General features: G+C 75.6%; 1 protein-coding gene across 1 annotated transcript in view; it reads right to left on the bottom strand.

Annotated features, from left to right (window-relative positions):
* Window positions 1-10,379, bottom strand: part of FHIP1B (FHF complex subunit HOOK interacting protein 1B) — an 18,253-nt gene continuing 7,874 nt past the window's right edge. The window contains exons 3-11 of the mRNA XM_043503905.1: window positions 10,209-10,371; window positions 8,612-8,698; window positions 7,785-7,952; window positions 6,717-6,796; window positions 5,539-5,708; window positions 4,254-5,210; window positions 2,024-2,202; window positions 1,485-1,647; window positions 1-415 (exon numbers count right to left, since the gene is read on the bottom strand). Of these exons, the coding sequence (XP_043359840.1) occupies window positions 159-415; window positions 1,485-1,647; window positions 2,024-2,202; window positions 4,254-5,210; window positions 5,539-5,708; window positions 6,717-6,796; window positions 7,785-7,952; window positions 8,612-8,698; window positions 10,209-10,371 (2,224 nt within the window). The 3' untranslated portion in view covers window positions 1-158. The remainder of the gene's footprint in view (window positions 416-1,484; window positions 1,648-2,023; window positions 2,203-4,253; window positions 5,211-5,538; window positions 5,709-6,716; window positions 6,797-7,784; window positions 7,953-8,611; window positions 8,699-10,208; window positions 10,372-10,379) is intronic.

Below are 10,379 nucleotides of genomic sequence, written 5' to 3'. Positions count from 1 at the left end.
GGACACTCTCCTTTATCCACAGTGCAACCCCCCCCCCCCCCCGCACCCCCAATAAATTAAGGTCCGTGTCCCGAGGGCAGGTTAAAAAGGCGAGTCCCAGCAGCGCCCGGCCAGCGGGAGGACGGGGCCGGCGGGCAGGGGGTGCGGCCCGGTGCCCCTCACTCCTCGGGCTCCAGCAGGAAGGGCGAGGTGACCGCGTGGACCTGGGCAATGGCTGCCAGCTCCTTGAGGAACTCGCTGAAGATCACGGCGCTGTACACGGCGTTCCTCACCCGCAGCGCCTCGCTCGGCTTCTCCGTGCCCGCCGGCACCTCCCGCGCCTGCTGCAGGGCCAGCTGGGCCGCCTGCCGCACCCGCGTCGGGCTGTTGGCGTGCCGCAGGAGCAGCTCCCCGATGGACGGCTTGCGGCTCTTCACTGCGGGCAGAGAGCGGGGTCAGCAGGGTCGGCTCCCGGGGGCAGAGAGCACGGGGAAATGCTGTGTGTGCCTCAGTGCCCCCCATGCGCTGCCTGGTTACAAGGGAGGGGGTTATTCTGATCCAACCCGGCTGGCCAGGCTGTAACTCTCTGCGCTGGGTCTAGACCCCCAGGCACCCCCTGCTGTTACCCGCTGGCTGAGTCACTGCAGAGTCAGGCAGGGGGGTGCCTGGCTCCCTTGGGGTACAAGTCTCCCATCGGGGTCCCACCCAGGGGGACTCGCCGAGGGAGCTCCCGGTGTGAGGTAGGGGATGGGGGCTCCAAGGGTCGGTCCTGGGAAGGGGAGAGCCGAGGGGCTGACCCCAGCGAGTGTGACCTGGTGGGATAGGGGGGTGATTGTGGCAGAGCCCTAGAGGGCCAGTGGGATGGTGTCTGCACAGAGAATGGCCGATGCCCTGTCTCCTGGCCACCGAAGGCCTGGGCCCCCCCTCTGCAAAGGGGCCAACTGAAGGGGTTGGAGAACAAAGGGATCAGTGGCCTCCTGGCCCAGGAGAGAGACAAAGGCCAGAGGAGGGGTGGGAAAGTTTCAGTTTGGAGCTGGCTGGGGAAATGGAGGGAGGCCCAGATGGGGCTCTGGCCTCCCTGCCCCACAAGATGGACCCGGCTGAGGGGTCCTGTTCTCTGCACCTACAAGCTCTGCGTTAGACGACAGGAACATGGTCTAATAAACCTTCTGTTTTTCCAGCTGGCTGAGAGTCCCGTCTGACTGCGGAGTTGGGGGGCAGGACCCTCTGGCATCCCCAGGAGCCCACCCGGGTGGACTCGCTGTGGAAAGCACACGGTGCGGACGGGGATGCTGAATCTCCGAGGTCAGCCCCAGGATGGTGGAAGTTGTGTGAGCTTCTTGTCCTGGGGAGAGACTTCCCTGGAGTCCTGCCTGGCTTCGTAGGGAGCCGGCCTGGGGACTCCGGGACACCCTGCTACATGCAGGCTGAGCGCGGTGCCAGGCAGGCCCAAAGCAGGCGGCAGCCCCCTGCCAGTGCCCCTCCCCCCGTGTCCCTGGCCCTACCCAGCGTCTCCGAGCGGCGCAGGGCAGGCACGGCGTTCGGGGCATCGGCCCAGTCCAGCTGGCCGCGAGCGAGCAGGTACTTGCGGGCTTTGAAGAGCAGGGCGGGGAAGTCCTCCTGCCTGGCGGCGAAGCTCTCGATCTTGTTCTTCACCGAGCCCAGGACCTGCAAGGCAGGCGGGTCAGTGCCCACCGAGGGCAGGGGGCCCGGCCAGGCTGCAGGGGAGCTGCTGAGATGCCAAGGGGCAGCGTACGGAGACCCCAGAACATGGAGCCCTGGGGCTGGGGCTCCCCGCTGGCTCAGCCCGAAGCCCCTGCGACCCCCCAGCAATCTAAGCCCCCCCGTCCGTGGGTCACTGTTGTGCCACCGAGCTGAGAGGCCCAGCGGGGACAGGAGCTGCCAGCCAGGCCCAGTGGGACCCCGAGAGCGGGCAGGGGCCGTGCCTGGGCTGCCGTCACCCCCAGCGGCCCCTGTGGGCAGCGAGCCCCGCGGGCTCCCGGCCCAGCCGCAGGCTGGCACACGCAGACGCCCCGGGCCGTACCTGCAGCAGGGACTTGACGCTGGGCTGGAAAACCATGTTGGTGTTGAGCAGGAAGGAGCGGAGCAGGGGCTGCGGGTAGCAGGCGAGTCGCGCCACCAGCCCCGTCACCAGCACGTTCACGTACAGCGAGTTCTGCACCATGTTCTCCAGCTTGGCCAGCAGCACGGCCACGAAGGGACCTGCGCGGGGCACGGTGTCACCCAGGGCGCCGGCCTCCCCCTGCCCTGCCCGCCGGGCGCCGGCCTCCCCCTCCTCCCGCCTCCCCCTGCCCCGCCCGCCGGGCGCCGGCCTCCCCCTGCCCCGCCCGCCGGGCGCCGGCCTCCCCCTCCTCCCGCCTCCCCCTGCCCCGCCCGCCGTGCGCCGGCCTCCCCCTCCTCCCGCCTCCCCCTGCCCCGCCCGCCGGGCGCCGGCCTCCCCCTCCTCCCGCCTCCCCCTGCCCCGCCCGCCGGGCGCCGGCCTCCCCCTCCTCCCGCCTCCCCCTGCCCCGCCCGCCGGGCGCCGGCCTCCCCCTCCTCCCGCCTCCCCCTGCCCCGCCCGCCGGGCGCCGGCCTCCCCCTGCCCCGCCCGCCGGGCGCCGGCCTCCCCCTCCTCCCGCCTCCCCCTGCCCTGCCCGCCGGGCGCCGGCCTCCCCCTCCTCCCGCCTCCCCCTGCCCTGCCCGCCGTGCGCCGGCCTCCCCCTCCTCCCGCCTCCCCCTGCCCCGCCCGCCGGGCGCCGGCCTCCCCCTGCCCTGCCCGCCGGGCGCCGGCCTCCCCCTCCTCCCGCCTCCCCCTGCCCTGCCCGCCGTGCGCCGGCCTCCCCCTCCTCCCGCCTCCCCCTGCCCGCCCGCCGTGCGCCGGCCTCCCCCTCCTCCCGCCTCCCCCTGCCCCCGCCCGCCGGGCGCCGGCCTCCCCTCCTCCCGCCTCCCCCTGCCCTGCCCGCCGTGCGCCGGCCTCCCCCTCCTCCCGCCTCCCCCTGCCCCGCCCCCCGGCGCGGCCTCCCCCTCCTCCCGCCTCCCCCGCCCTGCCCGCCGGGCGCCGGCCTCCCCCTGCCCTGCCCGCCGTGCGCCGGCCTCCCCCTCCTCCCGCCTCCCCCTGCCCCGCCCGCCGGGCGCCGGCCTCCCCCTCCTCCCGCCTCCCCCTGCCCTGCCCGCCGTGCGCCGGCATCCCCCTCCTCCCGCCTCCCCCTGCCCTGCCCACCTCCCGCCTCCCCCTGCCCCGCCCGCCGGGCGCCAGCCTCCCCCTGCCCTGCCCGCCGGGCGCCGGCCTCCCCCTCCTCCCGCCTCCCCCTGCCCCGCCCGCCGTGCGCCGGCCTCCCCCTCCTCCCGCCTCCCCCTGCCCCGCCCGCCGGGCGCCGGCCTCCCCCTCCTCCCGCCTCCCCCTGCCCTGCCCGCCGGGCGCCGGCCTCCCCCTGCCCTGCCCGCCGGGCGCCGGCCTCCCCCTGCCCTGCCCGCCGGGCGCCGGCCGCCCCCGGCCCTGCCCGCCGGGCGCCGGCCTCCCCCTCCCCTGCCCGCCGGGCGCCGGCCTCCCCCTCCTCCCGCCTCCCCCTGCCCCCGCCTCCCCCTGCCCCTGGCCTCCCTCTGCTCCCGCCTCCCCCTGCCCCTGGCCTCCCTCTGCTCCCACCTCCCCCTGCCCCTGGCCTCCCTCTGCTCCCGCCTCCCCCTGCCCGTGTCCCTGCCCTGCCCGCCGGGCACCCGCCTCCCCCTGCCCTGCCCGCCGGGCGCCCGCCTCCCCCTCCTCCCGCCTCCCCCTGCCCCAGCCCGCCGGGCGCCGGCCTCCCCCTGCCCTGCCCGCCGGGCGCCGGCCTCCCCCTGCCCCCGCCTCCCCCTGCCCCTGGCCTCCCTCTGCTCCCGCCTCCCCCTGCCCGTGTCCCTGCCCCTGCCTGCCGGGCGCCGGCCTCCTCCTGCCCCCGCCTCCCGCTGCCCACCAGCCCCTGTCCCCACTCTGCCCTTCCCACTGGGGTACCAGCCCCCACTCTGTCCACTGGAGGCTCCAGCCCATCCCACCCTCCAGCCCCCCCCACACTCTTCCTCTTCTCAATAAAGAGGAGGTGGCTTCATGAAGCCAATCCCCCGCCCACCCCAGCCAGTCCCCGGCCTGGGACCGGATGGGAGCCGGCACCCCCCAGAGGGGGCAGGTCCATCGCAGGCCACGAGCCAGGCTCCGGGTGTCCCTGGCTCTGAGGCTGGCGCTGGGACCCGGGATATGCCAGGTGCCGGCTGGCTGGGACGGGGGCTCCCCCGCCCCCACTCACCTGTGAAGGGCTGGCTGGGTGGCTGTCCTGGGGTGCGCAGGGGGCTGCTGACGAGCTGGGCCAGGGGGCCCGGGGCCCCCCCAGAGGCGGCCGGAGCTGGGCGGTCGGGAGGCAAGGCGAACCGCTCGTAGGTCTCCTCCTCCTGGGAGAGGGGCCCGGTGGGGGAGGCGGGGGGCTGCCCAGCTCCGCTCTGCAGCTCAGCCTCCAGCTCCCGCAGCTCCCGCGAGAAGCTCTCGATGCTCAGGCTGGAGCCGTTGGGCTCGCTGGGGGCCCGGGCCAGCAGCTCGTCGATCAGGGAGTCCACGGATGGCTGCTCCCAAGCTGGGGCCGGGTCGGTGGGGGAGCCGTTCTCCGCCTGGACCTTGAGCCCCCTCCGCTCCCGCTCCAAGCCGGCAGAGGGGGGACCCCGGCACACCTTCTTCACCGCCACATCCCCGGCTGGCCTGCCGGGCCGGCTCGGCTCCGCCCCAGGGGCCCCGTTCAGGAGCGGGGCTGAGTCCTCGACGTCGGGCATGGAGGGGCCAGCGCTGGGCTCACTGCTGCTGGGGGCCCCGGCCAGCCACACCCCCTCCTCCGCCAGGCCCCTCTTCTTCGTGCGCGGGGTGGCGGGGCCAGGGGGGCCGGCGGGCTGGGAGGGGGCCAGGCTGGCGGCGCTCGGCTGCTCCCCGTCGTAGGGGGCTGACCAGACGCGGCAGGCCCGCACGCACTGCTCCACGCCGAGCTGCGCGTCCCGCAGGTACTCCAGGTAGTTCCCGTCCAGCTCCGCCACCTCCTCCCACCTGGCCGGGCGGTGACAGGGGCTCCCGCCGGGCGTGGCCAGGCCGGGCGAGCGGGGCGCCGGGCTCCCCGCCTCCGAGCTGCAGCTCTGCTGGCGCATGAAGAAGGCGAGGCGGGACGGCGTGGAGGGCTTGGGCACGGTGACCACGGTGGAGGTGTCCACGGTGGGGCTCCCGTGGGCTGCGAGGGGGAGCCGAGAGGGAGCGTTACTGTGGGCCTGGCCCCGACCCCGAGCGCCCCAGCCCCAGGGTGGGGGAATGGACACCTGCCCGCTGGGTGCCCTGAGCAGCCCCCCCATCTTCTGGGTGGGCACATGGCCCCAGGTGAGGCCAGACAGCACCTCCCGCCAGCCTGACTCCCGCGTGCCAGCCGCCAACAGGCACCCCCAAAGACCACGCCAGGGGCTCCCGGGTTGCTGGGTGACGGTGCCCCCTTTCCCCACGGGAAGCCTGGCTGGCCCAGTGCCGGGCGGCTCCGGTAGGGCCCGGGGTGCCAGGGGCCGGCCCACCTTTGGCCCAGGTGGCGTGCTCCTCCTCCCAGTCGGGCGCGGGCAGGCTCTCAGCCCGGCAGCAGCGCGGGATCAGCGACAGGAACTTGTCGGCCGTCTTGCCGTAGATGTCCAGGTCCTTCACCGCCCGCTTCTGGCTCAGCATGACGTGGCTGCAGGGGATCAGGTACCTGGGGGCAGGGGAGCAGCCCGGTCACACCAGGCCCCGCCCGCCCCCCTCTGTCAGGGACCCAGCTCCCCGCCAGGGCTGGGCATGGGCCTCGAGACTGCCTCACCTTCCCCAGGCTCACCCTGGCCCCGCTCCCAGCCCACTGGGGGGCAGGGTGCCCGCTGTTCCCTTGGCAGCCAGAGCAGAGCCATGCCAGGAGCAGGCACTAGGGGTGCTGTGCTCCAAGCTTCCCCTCCAGGTGCCCAAGGGTGAAGCACGCCCAGCCCTGTCCACCAGCCCCAAAGGGCTCGGGGCTCCAGCAGGAGCTTGGGGGGCTCTCCAGGGCCCCCAGTCTCGGCCAGCTCTGGGCCCCCCTCAGACAGTCTTGACCCCCCCGCGCCGCTGGCTGTGCCTGCTGCATAGCCCCGGGACACGCCGCCCACCAGCCCTGGGGAAGCCCTAGTTCCAAGCCGAGCAGCATGTGGCCAGGACTCCCCCTAAAGGCTCCCGTCCTGCCAGCCCCGGGGTGCTCCAGGCCCACGGCACACCCTGAAGTGACCCCTATGGTCCCTGGCCCCCCGGGCTCTGGGGAAGGCTGCCCCCGCCTGAGGTGGGAGCCGGAGCCACACTGGGACCAAGTAGCTAGACTGACAGCCTGGCCGGCTAGCGAGGGGGCCCGGAGCCCTATGCGCTTCGGGAGGAAGCAGCCCTGCCCCGGCACTGGGGCTCCCCATGGGGCCAAGCCACAGACGCAGCAGCCAGGTGGTGCAGGGCTAGGCCTGGCTGGTCCGAGCCTGGGTCAGGATCTGCTCCAGCAGCCCTAGAGCCACAACACGGTCCAGCCAAGAGCCAGGGCCCAGCGCTCTGCCCGGGGTGCCATGGCGCTGCTGGAGAGCCACCACATGCTCTAGCCCCTCCTTCCGCAGCGCCTGGCAGAGATGGGGAAACTGAGGCACAGAGTGGGGCAGGGCTTTGCTTAGGGTCACTGGGGAGCCTGGGCTGGAAGCCAGGACGCATCGCGCCGGGTCACCTGAGCACCAGCTGTAGCATCACGTCCTCGCAGTTCAGGTTGAGCAGAGTGCGGAAGAGGCTCAGAGACACCATGCAGAGCTGGGGGGAGAGGGAGGTGTTAGCCACGCACTAGGCGGGCCAGGCTGGCTCCTACCCCTCAGCACATCCGCTGGGGGAGCTGAGTCCTTGGGGGGACAGGCCCATGGAACCCCAAACAGGGAGCTGCAGGGAGCTGGGGCCCGTCCCCGGGAGCATGGGGGGGAACTGGGGCCCGTCCCCGGGAGCTGGGGGGAAAGCTGGGGCCTGTCCCTGGGAGCATGGGGGGGGAGCTGGGGCCCGTCCTCGGGAGCTGGGGGAGGCCAGGGCCCGTCCTCGGGAGGGGAGCCGGGGGGTAGCCGGGGGGTAGCCGAGGGGGCCAGGACCCGTCCCCGGGAGGGGAGCCGTGGGGGGAGCCGGGGGGGCCAGGGCCCGTACCCGGGAGTTGGGGGAGGAGCCGGGGCCCGTCCCCGGGAGGGGAGCCGGGGGGTAGCGGGGGCCCAATCCCGGGAGCTGGGGGAGGAGCCGGGGCCCGTCCCCGGGAGCTGGGGGAGGAGCCGGGGGGCCCGTCCCCGGGAGCTGGGGGAGGAGCCGGGGGGCCTGTCCCCGGGAGCTGGGGGAGGAGCCGGGGGGCCTGTCCCCGGGAGCTGGGGGAGGAGCCGGGGCCCGTCTCCGGGAGGGGATACGGGGGCCCATTCCCGGGAGCTAGGGGAGGAGCCGGGGCCCGTCCCCGGGAGGGGAGCCGGGGGTAGCCGGGGGGGCCGGGACCGGTCCCCAGGAGGGGAGCCGTGGGGGGAGCCGGGGGGGCCAGGGCCCGTACCCGGGAGATGGGGGAGGAGCCGGGGCCCGTCCCCGGGAGGGGAGCCGGGGGGTAGCAGGGGCCCAATCCCGGAAGCTGGGGGAGGAGCCGGGGGGCCCGTCCCCGGGAGCTGGGGGAGGAGCCGGGGGGCCCGTCCCCGGGAGGGGAGCCGGGGGGCCCGTCCCCGGGAGCTGGGGGAGGAGCCGGGGCCCGTCCCCGGGAGGGGAGTCGGGGGGTAGCGGGGGCCCGTACCCGGGAGTTGGCGGCGATGCGGGCAACGAGCGTGTCCAGGATGGGGCTGTGGTCGTGCCGGTGCAGCAGGATGAAACGCAGGAAGGTTTGGAGCAGAGCCGGGTCGCTGACGCTGCGCAGGAACAGCTCCAGGTACGCCGTGCTGGCCATCAGCTCCTCCACCGCCGTCTGCGGGACAGCCGCTCAGCCGGGCCCCCCCACAGGGCTCGGCCACCGGAAACACCCCCCCGCCGCAGGGCTCGGCCGCCGGAAACACCCCCCCCGCCGCAGGGCTCGGCCGCCGGAAACACCCCCCCCGCCGCAGGGCTCGGCCGCCGGAAACACCCCCCCGCCGCAGGGCTCGGCCGCCGGAAACACCCCCCCCCGCCGCAGGGCTCGGCCGCCGGAAACACCCCCCCCGCCGCAGGGCTCGGCCGCCGGAAACACCCCCCCGCCGCAGGGCTCGGCCGCCGGAAACACCCCCCCCGCCGCAGGGCTCGGCCGCCGGAAACACCCCCCCGCCGCAGGGCTCGGCCGCCGGAAACACCCCCCCCGCCGCAGGGCTCGGCCGCCGGAAACACCCCCCCCGCCGCAGGGCTCGGCCGCCGGAAACACCCCCCCGCCGCAGGGCTCGGCCGCCGGAAACACCCCCCCCGCCGCAGGGCTCGGCCGCCGGAAACACCCCCCCCGCCGCAGGGCTCGGCCGCCGGAAACACCCCCCCCCGCCGCAGGGCTCGGCCGCCGGGGCCCCCCCACTGCATGGCTCTGCCAGAGCCCCCCACAGCAGCGGAGCCAGGCCGGGGTGCGTTACCCATGCCAGCAGCCCACCATTCCCAGCTCTGGCCTACCTTGTGCAGGGCCGGGCCCAGGACGGGCACCAGGAAGCCGTTGTGGACGTAATTCACCAGCTGCTTCTGCACCAGCGGGTGGGCAACCTGCAGGAGCACAGAGCTCAAAGTGGGCTCCTGGCCGCAGCAGGGGCTGCAGGACGCCTGGGTTCCTCCCAGCGCAGCCAGACACTGCGATCCGGGCTGCAGCCTCCACTCCACATTAAGAGAAGGGAGCAGTGGGGCAGAGGGCAGTGCTGGGCAGCCCCCAGCAGGCAGGACGGGGGATCTCGGGGCAGGCAGGGCAGGGCAGGCTGTGCCGGGCACGGTGCAGGGCAGCCCCCAGCAGGCAGGACGGGGGATCTCGGGGCGGGCAGGGCAGGGCAGGCTGTGCCGGGTACGGTGCAGGGCAGCCCCCAGCAGGCAGGACGGGGGATCTCGGGGCGGGCAGGGCAGGCTGTGCCGGGCACGGTGCAGGGCAGCCCCCAGCAGGCAGGACGGGGGATCTCGGGGCGGGCAGGGCAGGGCAGGCTGTGCCGGGCACGGTGCAGGGCAGCCCCCGGCGGGCAGGACGGGGGATCTCGGGGCGGGCCAGGGCAGGGCAGGCTGTGCCGGGCACGGTGCAGGGCAGCCCCGGGGGGGCAGGATGGGGGATCTCGGGGCGGGCAGGGCAGGCTGTGCCGGGCACGGTGCAGGGCAGCCCCCGGCGGGCAGGACGGGGGATCTCGGGGCGGGCAGGGCAGGGCAGGCTGTGCCGGGCACGGTGCAGGGCAGCCCCCGGCAGGCAGGACGGGGGATCTCGGGGCGGGCAGGGCAGGGCAGGCTGTGCCGGGCACGGTGCAGGGGAGCCCCCGGCGGGCAGGACGGGGGATCTCGGGGCGGGCAGGGCAGGGCAGGCTGTGCCGGGCACGGTGCAGGGCAGCCCCCGGCGGGCAGGACGGGGGATCTCGGGGCGGGCAGGGCAGGGCAGGCTGTGCCGGGCACGGTGCAGGGCAGCCCCCGGCGGGCAGGATGGGGGATCTCGGGGCGGGCAGGGCAGGCTGTGCCGGGCACGGTGCAGGGCAGCCCCCGGCGGGCAGGACGGGGGATCTCGGGGCGGGCAGGGCAGGGCAGGCTGTGCCGGGCACGGTGCAGGGCAGCCCCCGGCGGGCAGGACGGGGGATCTCGGGGCGGGCAGGGCAGGGCAGGCTGTGCCGGGCACGGTGCAGGGCAGCCCCGGCGGGCAGGACGGGGGATCTCGGGGCGGGCAGGGCAGGGCAGGCTGTGCCGGGCACGGTGCAGGGCAGCCCCCGGCGGGCAGGACGGGGGATCTCGGGGCGGGCAGGGCAGGGCAGGCTGTGCCGGGCACGGTGCAGGGCAGCCCCCGGCGGGCAGGACGGGGGATCTCGGGGCGGGCAGGGCAGGGCAGGCTGTGCCGGGCACGGTGCAGGGCAGCCCCCGGCGGGCAGGACGGGGGATCTCGGGGCGGGCAGGGCAGGGCAGGCTGTGCCAGGCACGATGCAGGGCAGCCCCCGGCGGGCAGGACGGGGGATCTCGGGGCGGGCAGGGCAGGGCAGGCTGTGCCGGGCACGGTGCAGGGCAGCCCCCGGCGTGTGCCCACGGGCTGTAGCCTGCCAACCTGGAGGACGGCGTTGCAGAACTCCAGCGAGTTCATGAAGAGGAGAAGCGCGGGCACACCCATCCAGTCCTCGCGGCGCAGGCAGTGCCAGTCGTCCGCCCGCACTTCGATCTTGCGGGGCAGCGAGGAGTAGAGGGCGCTGAGACCTGTGGCGAGGACCTGGGGGCACAG

The sequence above is a fragment of the Dermochelys coriacea genome, chromosome 1, assembly GCF_009764565.3.
Source record: "Dermochelys coriacea isolate rDerCor1 chromosome 1, rDerCor1.pri.v4, whole genome shotgun sequence".
Lineage (NCBI taxonomy): Eukaryota > Metazoa > Chordata > Testudines > Dermochelyidae > Dermochelys > Dermochelys coriacea.
Note: the sequence above shows the minus strand (reverse complement) of the source record. Positions and strands in the feature narration are given on the sequence as shown.